The sequence below is a fragment of the Geotrypetes seraphini genome, chromosome 16, assembly GCF_902459505.1.
Source record: "Geotrypetes seraphini chromosome 16, aGeoSer1.1, whole genome shotgun sequence".
In the NCBI taxonomy this organism is placed as follows: Eukaryota; Metazoa; Chordata; class Amphibia; order Gymnophiona; family Dermophiidae; genus Geotrypetes; species Geotrypetes seraphini.
In genome coordinates, this window is record NC_047099.1 from 34170374 (window position 1) to 34183209 (window position 12836).

The 12836-nt window shown below is 48.1% G+C and overlaps 1 protein-coding gene across 1 annotated transcript; it reads right to left on the reverse strand.

The window, feature by feature from the left end:
- Nucleotides 1–9958: 9958 nt before the first annotated feature.
- Nucleotides 9959–12518, reverse strand: KCTD11 (potassium channel tetramerization domain containing 11). Its single transcript, XM_033925676.1, has one exon. The coding sequence runs from the start codon at nt 12250–12252 to the stop codon at nt 11416–11418; it is 837 nt and encodes a 278-aa protein (XP_033781567.1). The 5' UTR covers nt 12253–12518; the 3' UTR covers nt 9959–11415.
- Between the last annotated feature and the right edge of the window lie 318 nt (nt 12519–12836).

Genomic DNA, 12836 nt, shown 5'->3' on the forward strand with positions numbered 1-12836 from the left:
TCTCACTGAGGCCGTATCACCTTAGAGCAGTCCCCTTTACAAAAACATCCCAAGGTACAAAATATCTGTGTCCATGTAAATCACTTTGAATGTGTAACCACAAAAAGGAGGCACACAAGTTCCATCCCCTTTCCCCCTTCCCTTTCCCAAAGGAAAAAAAGAAAAACCCACACAAAAATAAGTTCTTGGGAAGCATAAAAACATAAGAATTGCCGCTGCTGGGTCAGACCAGTGGTCACACTCACGCAGAGGCCCCGAGGTCAAAGACCACTGCTCTAAAATGAGTCCAGCCTCACCTGTGTACATCCCAGTTTAGCAGGAGCTTGTCCAACTTTGTCTTGAATCCCTGGAGGGTGTTTTCCCCTACGACAGACTCCGGAAGAGCGTTCCAGTTTTCCACCACTCTCTGGGTGAAGAAGAACTTCCTTACGTTTGTACGGAATCTATCCCCTTTTAACTTTAGAGAGTGCCCTCTCGTTCTCCCTACCTTGGAGAGGGTGAACAACCTGTCTTTATCTACTTTGTCTTGAATCCCTGGAGGGTGTTTTCCCCTATAACAGCTTTCAGAAGAACATTCCAGATTTCTACCACTCTCTGGGTGAAGAAGAACTTCCTTACATTTGTACAGAATCGATCCCCTTTTAACTTTAGAGAGTGCCCTCTCATTCTCCCTACCTTGGAGAGGGTGAACAACCTGTCTTTATCTACTAAGTCTATTCCCTTCAGTTTTTGTTGATTTTTTTTTTTTTTTTGGTTTTAGCTACTTTAATTTTTTTTTTTTTATGTATAACAATTTTTATTGAAAGAATCAAATAATCAGTACAATAGGATAATACAAAAATACATTCAATACAATAAGAATTACAATAAATTTCATACAAATTTAAATCATTCTTTTAAATTTAATTTCCATATGAATTAATTCAATCTTATCTACACCCCCCTTAATTCCATCCCCTACCCACTATCTTCCCCTAAATGAAATCCCTCACCCTGGATGAAAGTTGACAAAAATAAAGAATTAAAATAAATAACTGGAATGTAATTAGTAAACCTAATTTTCATAATAAATCATTGATAACCAAACTTCGTATTTTTGGTGAAAGATTCTGAATATAAGGATCCCAAACCTCCATAAAAAGATGAGTTTTTTTAGGCGAACCTCGAACCTCCCAACTCCCTTCAGTATTTTGAATGTCTCGATCATGTCCCCTCTCAGTCTCCTCTTTTCAAGGGAGAAGAGGCCCAGTTTCTCCAATCTCTCACTCTACGGCAACTCCTCCAGCCCCTTAACCATTTTAGTCGCTCTTCTCTGGACCCTTTCGAGTAGTACCGTGTCCTTCTTCATGTATGGCGACCAGCATTCTTAGCAAACTGACCGCACACACATCTGAGCAGAGCAGAGGAGCCCTCTAGGGGGTACTGCAGTGAACGTCACATTAAAAAGTCCCAGGTACACATCACCATAACCTGCTTATATTGTATGGCGAGTCCTCCAAAACTCACCCATAACTTTCTGTACCCACCTGTACACCACAACAAATGCCCTTATGCCTGCAGGTGTCATCTTTATGTAGGTACAGAAGGTTTTGGGCAGGTTTTGGAGGGCTCACCTTACAACATATGCAGGTTATGGTGACATGTCTACCTGAAACTTTTTAATGTGACGTTCACCGCAGTACCCCCATGAATGCCCCTCTGCTCTGCTGAGCTGTGTCTGTGTGGCCATCTGAAGCTGTAATACAGGCTGGAATGTATGGTTTCTTTCCTTCCCTTGTTTACAAGTAGACTGAAAAACCACCTTTTTGGTATAGCCTTCAATCCTGTCTGTCTGTCTTGGCTGTTTAGATTGTAAGCTCTTTGGAGCAGGGACTTTCTTCTTTGTGACTCTGTACAGCATTGCGTACATCTGGTAGCCCTACAGAAATAATTCATAGTAGTAGTGTGAAAAGTTTCAGTCTTTGGGAAGCAGAGCTGAGCTTGTGATGTCATAATGCCTCATTCCACCATAAGATCCAACCTCATCAGTGATGTCACAATGGCTCGATTGTCCTGTACTCCCCTCTGCCCTCCAACCCAGCCAGCTGATTAACCCTTCCCCTTAACTGTATCCTTGACATCCTGTTTGTCCGTTTAGATTGTAAGCTCTTTGGAGCAGGGACTGTCTTTGTGACTCTGTACAGCGCTGCGTGTGTCTGGTAGCTCTATAGAAATAATTCGTAGTAGTAGTGTGAAGAGTTTCAGTCTTGTGATGTCATAATGCCTCGTTCCACCATAAGAGCCAACCTCATCAGTGATGTCACAATGGCTCGATTGTCCTGTACTCCCCTCTGCTCTCCAACCCAGCCAGCTGATTAACCCTTCCCCTTAACTGTATCCATGACATCCTGTTTGTCTGTCTTGGCTGTTTAGATTGTAAGCTCTTTCGAGCAGGGACTGTTTTCTTTCTGACTGTACAGTGTTGCGAACGTCTGGTAATGCTATAGAAATAATTCATAGAAGTAGGAGTATTTAGAAGATAAAAGAAGCCCAAAACGAAGCATGGGCTATAGTGTATACATCACATCAATGAGAAGGATACAATGTTGCAAGTAGAGCTATGAGGATTGCTACAAATGGTGTTACCATATGGCTCCAGAAAAAGGACAGATTGAGACATCCGGGTTTCACTTCAGTGGAAAGCAATGTAAAACCCGGAAGTCTCAATCCGTCCTCCTTTTTTCTGGAGCCATATCGAAAAGAAGACCCTCAAGGCCTTGTCGGTGTTGAGTCTGGTTTGAGGGTCATATTTTTCAACTTCACTAGGATTCTAGAATATTTCTCGTTAGCTCTATTATAAATTTAGAGTTTTGGAGGCACCGGACTATTCTCTATGGCAGGGGTGTCCAATGTCGGTCCTCGAGGGCCGCAGTCCAGTCGGGTTTTCAGGATTTCCTCAATGAATATGCATGAGATCTATTTGCATGCACTGCTTTCAATGCATATTCATTGGGGAAATCCTGAAAACCCGACTGGACTGCGGCCCTCGAGGACCGACATTGGACACCCCTGCTCTATGGCGTTGTCGCCTGATCACGCTCCTGATGTGGGAACGTAGGGGAGTGCAAGATTTCTCCTCTCCACTTGGGCGAGCATTTCAGCGCACATGGGAACCCTTTTGGACAACAATGTCTCCGACGGCTCGTAGTTGCTTGTTGAATTGTTAAGTTGTTATTCTTCTGTATTCAGGGTTTTTTTGTTTTTTTGTTGTTTTTTTTTAGGAGGACTTAGGGGTGGAGGGTGTTGGGGGGGGGGGGGTTGGGAAGGGGCTTTCATTCCTTGTTGTAAAAACTTTTGAGCTGGATTTGTTGACTTGTTGTATTCTCTCATTATTGCTCTTTTTGGACTCAATAAATATATTTGACAATAAATTCAGAGTTTACAGACAATGTTCTTTCCATAGTAGAACCATACCATATCCCCAGGTATTTGATCTTATCAGGCTCCCATTTGAAAGCAAAACCAGAAGGGCGGTGCTTTAGTAGAGAAGACGTCAAGGGCAAGAACGATGACTTACTCCAGTTAATTTAATACCCTGAAAAAAATTGAAAACTCATTAACGCAAGATGATAAATGTGAGATTGAGTCGGCAGATTTCTAACTCGCTCTGAGCTCCATTCGGACGGGTTACAAAAATGAAGTGTTCCCCCGGTCGTTTGCGGTCGGCGCTTCACGGTCCCGGTCATTCGCGGTATTTTCCGACCGCGAACCGCCGACAAGAAGAGGCAGGAGAAGCAGGAGAGGTGGGAGAGGCAGGAGAAAGCAGCTGGAGTGCCGCGAGTGCAGGAAATCACTCGCGGTACGCTCCGACCGCCTCTTCCTGCACTAAGTCGGGCCTCATCCAATCAGGAGCTGCTTTGACACACTGCTCCTGATTGGATAAGGCCCGACTTCGTGGTTTCCTGCACTCGCGGTGCTCCGGCTGCTCTCCTGCTGCCTTCTCCCGCTGCCCTCTGCAGGCTCCCCCATGAAAAACCGTATTTGAGATTCGCGGGGGTTCCTGGAATAGAACCCCTGCGAATATCGGGGGAGTACTGTAAATCAAAATATATCGGCGTACGATTGTTGCAGTTGTCTGGGTCCCACTGCATCTGAGTAGGTAGAACCGCTTTTTCAGCCACCACAGCACAGCAACAATCATGCCACCCAATGGCATAGTGGGGGGGAGGGAGCAGCCACTCCAGGCGCCAGCACTCATCCTCTTCTCTGCCCCCTCTCCTTCCCCCCCCCTTGCTGCGCACTTCCACTCCTTCCCATCCCTCGCACCTCTTTCATTTTCCCGGAGCGAGCAGCATCACGACTCTGCTGCCCCGCGTCGTGTTGGCTCTCCCTCTGATGTCACTTCCTAGACGCGGGACCCGGAAGCAACGTTAGAGAGGGCCGACACCGACGCGGGCAGCAAGTTCGTGATATACAAGTCGACTGAATAAGGAAAAATTCGGGAGATGTTCAATACACTAGCTAGAATACGATGGAGAACAAACTCATATCAAGTTGATTTCATTACCAGGCCTCAAACACTTTACTGAGCCTGTTAAAAATAATAAAAAATTAATTTGTACACGTTACTTTACCAAGACCGATGATGAGCGCATCACCCCTGTAAGGGTACGAAAAATTAACAAGTCGTGCCTTGAGTGTTTGAGGTCTGGTAAGAAAATCAACTTGATATGAGTTTGTTCTCCATCCTATTCAAGTTAGTTTATGAGGGAAGGGAAGGGGGGGGGATCGAGAAGGAGCGGAGGAGCAGAGAAGAGGGTGGAAGAGGGGCGCTACCGCCCCAGAGGGCCACTCACCCTCGCTACGCTACTGATGACACCAGCCGCGGAAACCATAAGAGAACATATTGGCCTACCTCCGTGCATCTACCAGACTGTTAACTCCATTCATAACGTCTCTAGTGCGAGCATTATTGCCCGGAAGTTTCCACAGACGGGTGCTGCCGATACAATATTTCCCTTCTCAGACCTGTGTGTAGTTATAGTGACCTTAGTACAAAACCATCACCTCGCCGTTCTGTCTTATGGTTCTTCATGGAGACCACGAGAAAAGTTGGCAGGTTTCCGTATGCTTTCAGGAGAACGAACAGGCATTAATTCCTCACAGGTGCTGCTGCAGAATGAATTAACTTGTAATATACGCCAGGGGTGTCCAACCTAAGCCCTCAACAGGTCGGGTTTTCAGGATTTCCCCAACGAATACGCATGAGATCTATTTGCATACAACGGAAGCAGTGCATGCACATAGATGTCATGCAAATTCATTGGGGAAATCCTGAAAACCCAACTGGATTGCAGCCCTGAAGGACCAGCGTTGGACAACCTTGATCTACGCCAGGGATCTCAAAGTCCCTCCTTGAGGGCCGCAATCTTGTCGGGTTTTCAGAATTTCCCCAATGAATATGCATTGAAAGCAGTGCATGCACATAGATCTCATGCATATTCATTGGGGAAATCCTGAAAACCCAACTGGATTGCATCACTCAAGGAGGAACTTTGAGATCCCTGTGCTATGGCTAGTCCAGGGGTGGGCAACTCCGGTCCTCGAGGGCCGGAATCCATTCGGGTTTTCAGGATTTCTCCAATGAATATGCATTGAAAGCAGTGCATGCACATAGATCTCATGCATATTCATTGGAGAAATCCTGAAAACCCGACTGGATTGCGGCCCTCAAGGAGGGACTTTGAGTTCCCTGATCTACGCCTTCTCCAACTCAGCTTTAAAGTCCCGGCCTTGTCCCCAGCCTTTAAGTCTTCTGTGCACTTTTCCAGTGCAGACTAGCTAATGAGCTTCATTGCTTTGGTATTGTTTGCCGTGTGCTGTGCCCACTTCAGGGTTTCTCAACCCAGTCCTCAGGACCTACCCAGCCCGTTATGTTTTCCGGATATCCTGAAACGAATATGCATGGGTCAGACTGGAGGCAGTGCATACCGTACCTATCTCATGCATATTTATTATGGATAGCCCGAAAACCTGGCTGGCTGGGTGTGTTCCAAGGGCTGGGTTGAGAACCCCTGTGATAAGGCTTTGCATCGGGGCACCCACAGGATTCGACAGCACTAGAAGTCACACTATATACTGTATACAAACAGTATACAAGCTCTTCCCTCTTGTCACAAAACCGTGGTATGGTTTTTAGCGCTGGCCGTGGCGGTCACAGCTCTGACGCTCACAGGAATTCTAAGCGCGTCGGAGCTGTGACCGCCTTGGCTGGTACTAAAAGCCATGCTACAGGGCTATGTATGCAAACTTAAAAAACAGCTAAGAATGACCAAATGGTATTCTAAACTCAACTTTACATGTATATTAACCTAAGAGATTCCAGCTGTAATGTAAAATTGAAAATTGTATCGTTTGTCTATGCATTATGTATGTCAACCTGTAATCCACATTCCATTGGCCTGTGTTTGAATGCAAGAAAGTCAAGCGGTTTCATCGAGTGGGGACAGGGGCGGGATTAGAACCCGAATCTACAAGCGGCCCAGCGCTGTGCTCTCAGCGTTACGTTACTCGGTGGTTATTGGCAGCAGAGGCACAAACAGAGCCTGGGGCCCGCGGACATCACAATGAAATGCACCCCGGCGCAAGGTTGTACAGTGAGATTTGTGGGGAGAGGTGGAATCGGAACCTGAATCGGCAGGTGTCACAGCCCAGTCCTCTGCCTAGTTACACGCTAGCAGCCCTTACCGAGACGGTATTATTAGGGCGATTTTGTTCAAGACGAAAGTAGGACCCATTTCAAAAGAAGAAACCGGGGCTACGGCATGAGCGATTATTTGTAAAACTTTTACAGAGTGACAGCGTCGTGCCATCCAGGGCACTCGACGTAGAATCACATTCTTTGAGAACACAACAATTTTAGCCTCTTTCAGCGATACGGGAAGACAGGAACTAACAGTGTTATTTGCATAGTGCTACAATTCGTACAGAAGCCAAAACACATTGCGTTCGTTTTCCTTAATTCCCCAGATTCAAATCTGTTGTCCAGAAGTCTGTAAACTCTTGAGGGCAGGAGGAAGTTTCTTCGTGGGTGACAGTGTCCTGGAAGATTTTCTTCTGACCAGTTGTTCTGTTGGTTTAACATGGCCATGTGAGGCATCTATTACCTTGATCTTGCCAGGGTGAGAGCCAGTCATCCTTCTATCGAATGGCAAGCTGGCAGCTTTTAAAATGCGACATTGCTCCTCAAACAAATATAATAAACATTTTTGCTTCAATAAATCACTTTGAACTACCTGAAGCGCTGTGCTCCAGTCTTCCTGGTCGATCCCAGGAGCCTTTTATTATGGAATGTGTACCGTGTTTCCCCCAAAATAAGCCCTAGCATGATTTTTAGAAGGTGCTCCTAATACAAGCCCTACCCTCAAAAAAAGCCCTTGTTAAGATTGACCTCCGAAGCCCCTCCCAAATGTCCCCGACACTCCCCGACTTCATCCCTGACAGTAGAGCTGCCCAATTAGCCGGCGGCAGTGCTTTCTCCCCTCCCCCCCCCCATGTGCAGCATCTTTCTATCCCTCCCTCCCATCCCCCTGTGCAGCAGAACCCCGCCAGCCCTCCCACCATGAAACTGACATATTTCCCCTCCGAGGCCTCCAAAAACAGCAGTGGCGGCAGCGCTCTGAACGGGCTGCTTTGCGGCCTTCCCCGCCGAGGCCTTCCCTCTGCCACTGTCTTATTTAGAGGGAAATACGGTATCATGGGTAGGGTGGCCACCTTATACTGGTCAAGCTGAACAGCCAGAGCCAGTCTGGATTTTGCCCCATTGCATGCAGGGAGATGTAGTTCCTAGTGTTCTTAAGTAAATTGGAACTACAACCCCCTGTATGCAATGGGGCAAAAGCAGGGCTGGATCGGGAAATTAAAACGTGGCCACTGGCAGAGATGCCATGTTATCCAGTTCCAGGCTGGAGGCTTTTTGGCCAGTTTTGGTTTTTAACTTACCTCCCATGCTAGTATGGGATTTCTAGTATCTGATCCAGCATATTTGAAATCAGTGCTGCAGGTCCTAGGGTTACCATATGGCTCCAGAAAAAGGAGGCTGGATTGAGACATCTGGGTTTTACTTCCACTGAAAGCAATGGAAATAAGGAGGACAGATAGAGCCATCTGGACTTTACTTCCATTGAAAGCAATGGAAGTAAAACCCGGATGTCTTAATCCGTCCTCCTTTTTCTGGAGCCATATGGTAACCCCCTACCTATAATGCACCAGTCTGGGGTGATCAGAAATCCAGGACTTGGCATTTTTGTACAAAATTGAACTGAGTGAAGTGAAAAGCCTAGTTCAGGGGTGTCGAATGTCGGTCCTCGAGGGCCGCAATCCAGTCGGGTTTTCAGGATTTCCTCAATGAATATGCATGAGATCTATTAGCATACAATGAAAGCAGTGCATGCAAATAGATCTCATGCATATTCATTGGGGAAATCCTGAAAACCCGACTGGATTGCGGCCCTCGAGGACCAACATATGACACCCCTGGCCTAGTTGCTAGCTTTCGGGTTGGTGAAGCAACTCCAGGTACTCTGGACTGGTGAGTCCAGGCCTGTATTTACTTATGTTATACCTCTGGACTTGTCTCTAAGAAAAACAAGACCTGGCATGCAATGAATGGAGGAGAGACCTGGTACAGCCTGTCCTTCATGAGATGAATCTTGTTGACAACCCTAAACATATGACATCACCACATGGAGTCTGGTCCTTATTGCTAGTGATGTCATGAACCACAAGCACTGGCAATATGCATGCGTGCGATGTCTTCATTTCAAGACACCCTCATCAACATGGCTGTCCTCCTTTTAAAGTCACAAATTAAACAGCTGAGCAGAGAAGAGAGAAGAATAAATAACCACACTTACAAAGACATACAAGATAAAAAATAATAATTATTCATGAATAAATAAGTAATTAAATAACATCTTCCCTCCTCCCCCCCTCCCCAACACAAGCTAATTCATAGGGCAGACCAGGCGAAACCAGAGCTGTGAGTGACATCACGAGATGATGATCCCCAGTAATTCTTGGCTCTCCCATCATGCCCTGGGGCAGGGAGGCTTAGCAGATGACTTCACGCCGTGAAGAAAGGGGTGTTGACCAAGTATCGATTATGTGTTTGGACTTGTAGCATCATCTTGGCTGAGCAATCCTGGCTACAGCATACCTGTCCTTCCTATAGCTATATACCATGAGTAATCTTCCCCAAAATAGCTCTCGTCCCACCCATTGTGTGATGGAATGGGGCATCTGCCAATTAATACATATAAATGTTTGCTAATTACACAGGATGTGTTTCTGCGATTAATGAGGACAGGAGTCATCCACTCATGTCTGGGATCTTTTAGATGCCAAGAGGTCAGGATGTTAAAAGTCCAGAGGGGCATGGAAGGGGGGTCAGTCTGCCTCAAGATGACCTGCAGGTTGTTGTCTGACCTGCTCCAGGATTCTGGGACCTGAAATAACTTATCCCAGTGGGTGAAATTCCAGCAAGCCAAGGCTACCTGCAGGGTGTGGGGTGAACACCCACTCCTATGGCTGCTGAGCAAGCTACTTGGAATCATCCTGGATTTTGGGGTACCTTTCCTGCTTGCCCCCTCTATCTTTCCTCTCTCATTTCTCTTTCATCTTTCTCCTTACGCCCCTTCCTGCCTCTCTTCTCCCATGCCAATTCCCTCCTTCACTAACTTACCCTCCTTTCACCAGTTTGCTTCCTACTTCCGTTTCATTTTCCACTTGCATCTTCCTCCGCTTCTCTATACAACTTTATCCAGTTCCCTCCCTCCTTTTTTTTTCTCCCCCTTCCCTCTTCCTTTTCCACCTCCTTTCTCTCTGTCTTTCCTTCCCTGTTTTCTACCCCCATTTCCAATTTTCTTTCTTCCCTTCTCTTCCTCATCTCACTTTCCCTCCGGTCTGTTATGCCCCTATCTTTTGTTCTTTCTCCAAGGCTATCTCTTTTTTTTTCCCCGTATCGTGCCCCCTTTTACCAGACACCTCTCTTCTCAGCTCTCTGGGGCAGCTGGGAAAGCCTCCATTGTTTGCTGGAACCTTCCTCCAGGAGTTGCCTGGGCAACACTCCAAGTAGAAGCTCTGAAAACAAAGGCTTCCTGGGCCCTGAGCAGCACCAGATTTGAAATAAACAAAAGCCCACAGGCTAGCCCTCGCTCGTAGATCTGGGATCACAAGTCCTAGATACACAACCCTCCCATCTCCCCTTCCACAGTTACCAGAAAACTCCATGTCGGTAGGGAAGGCTGAGCCAGCCCTGGATTTACTCCCAGTGCATGATGGGCCTTGTAGTTCCTGTTTCTTAAGGAATTTGATATACAAGTCCCAACAAGCATGATAACTCTACTCCTCCTATCCATACCCCCAAAAGCCCATCTCCCCCAACAGGGGGGTGGGGAAACAGGCTATATATCTCAAAAATATGGCAGAAGGGGAGGGGCGGGGAGATGGAATTCCAGTGAGGAATCACTGGACAGAGCCTGTCTTTAAGAATTTAATCGCTGTCCAGAACTGATTACCCGTTGGCTAGCAAGAGTAGAGTAACATGAACCTGGGACCAAAACAGAGAGAAACAACGCGGTTTCCTGTCCAGCTTCTTTTCCACCATCCTGGCAGCAGGATTTGGAAGTGAAAAAAAAAAAATAACGGACTGGCAGAGATCATCTCACCATGTGCCGGGAATGAATTCCCAAACTTCTAGAAAAGGGATGCATGGGAAACAGAAATGAAGCTGCTTTTGGAGGCATTCAAGAGTTAAATTCATTTTTCCTTTGTCTTTTGCTACCAGTCCAAGGGGGGGGGGGATAACGAGTGCAGCAGGCAGGACTTCCTTAGGGATGAAAACATTCCCGCTCTCCCTCCTATTTTGGCTTTGTGAACTAGGAAGCCCAGTGACTCCATGAAAATCTTCCTCTATAGTGCGCAGCAATGGAAGGGCACTATATCTGCACAGAAGGGGCAGCGGTGTGTCTGAGGTAGTTTGGAAAGCAGGTGAACATGCGTGAATATGAACACAAGGGAGCGTAGAGAATGCAGTCAGTCTGTGGTATGCATACCTGCGAGGCACTCTCCCCTATTGTTTTCTTAATAACATCTGCAGCTTGCCACCGAGGTTTCACGGGAGCGTTTCCAGGGACGAGGTGACATACCGCATGGATGCAATGTCTTCCACGACAGCGCAGTTAAAACCGGACGGAGTCCTTATCTCAGGGGGGGTCAGTGCTGGTTCAGTCCGAGATACAGGGAGTCAGCTGGAAGTGACCTGGGCGAGATGAAGGCACCCGTGCACACAAATATTTGCTTCCTGTATCCTAGGACACGCTTTTCAGGTGCGGAGGGGGAGTGGCACCGTCCCCTGGGCCTTGCTCCTAACGGGGTTCAGTGCCGGACAAACCTCAGTGATCTGGAGTTCAGGATGTCCTCGGGGTCCGGGAAAATGGACTCAATCCGGAAGCCCTGCCTCAGGGCTGTCTTCAAGACTTCCTCCAGGAAATCTCCGGCACTGACCAGCTCCTGCCCCTCAGGCTCCACTTGGAGCTGTTGGAACCTGTGCTTGCGGTACTCTGCCAGGGGCAGGTCTGGGGGCCGTGGGGCCCACTCCAGTCGCATGTGGTGGTCCTTGACCTCGTCTTTCCAAATGCCGACATCCTGCTCACCATTGTCGTTGCTGGGCGCGGTGCAGGTCAGGCGGGCCCTCAGGAGCTGCAGGAAGCCCGCGTCAGTGCAGAAGAGGTTGGCTGTGTAGACCTGGATGTGGCACGTGGAGAGGTCGTAGCTCTGAGGGCCTTTCTTCAAGGTGAAGTGCAAAAGCCGGCACTGGCGGTCCACGTCTGCGTGCAGGATGGCGTTGCGCTCCCGGAGGTCCCTCATCTCCTCCTCGTGCTTCTGGATCTCCTCCAGCAGAGGCCGGATCTGATAGAAGTCGGCTTCCCGCCTCAGCAGCGACAGCTCCCGGTAGCCCTCTGGCAAGTCCAGCCGACCCAGGCGTAGGAAGTTCAGGATGTAGCGGAAGGTCTTGCCATCGCGGTCGATGAAGAATCGGCCCCCGCCGTCAGCCCGGGCAGGGGGACAGGGCCCGTTAAACATGGCCCCCAGCATGGAATCAGGGTACTTGGTCAGCGTCTCCAGGGTGGTGCTGTACACCTTACCTCCCACGTTGAGGGCCACGGGGCCTCCGAAAACAACAGCCCCAGTCCTGGGGTCAAAGTTCAACATCTCGCCCCCCAGGGTGAAAAGAAGGACGAGCCCTCCGCTCTCTGACGAGCAAGAGAATCGATCTGAATGAGGAGGACTCGACGGAGAGACCAAGAGGCTCCAACACACTCGAGCCGAGCCGCTGAGCACTGGAGTGACGGCCAGAAGAGTCCTCTGGCTCTTTCCAGAGCTCGTGATCCCGCCGGTCAGAAATGAGACACTTCCCGGCAGAGAGAGGGCCAAGGCCAAGCACCTGCACCCAGGAAGTGTGCGAGGGCAGCTGAGGAACCGGCTTGTACACAGAAGGGACCAGAGACAGATTATTAAGGAGGAGGCGGGGGGGGAGGGGGGCAGTGTCACCAAGGGAGGAGTCTCTTTTAAAGAGCCAACCGACCAGGTCTTGGGATTCCTCTGTCAGCAGCCCAGCCAGGAAAGTCTGAAACCAGCAAAACTAGTCGCTCCACTTTAAAAAAAAAAAAAAAAGGGAATTGCAATGTCCTGTCTCCCTTTGATGATTTATTTATTTATTTTTTTTCCATCTTGCAACTTTATTTCTTTGTCGTAAGTTAGCATTACTGTTATGTCATAACACATTGTACGGGAGA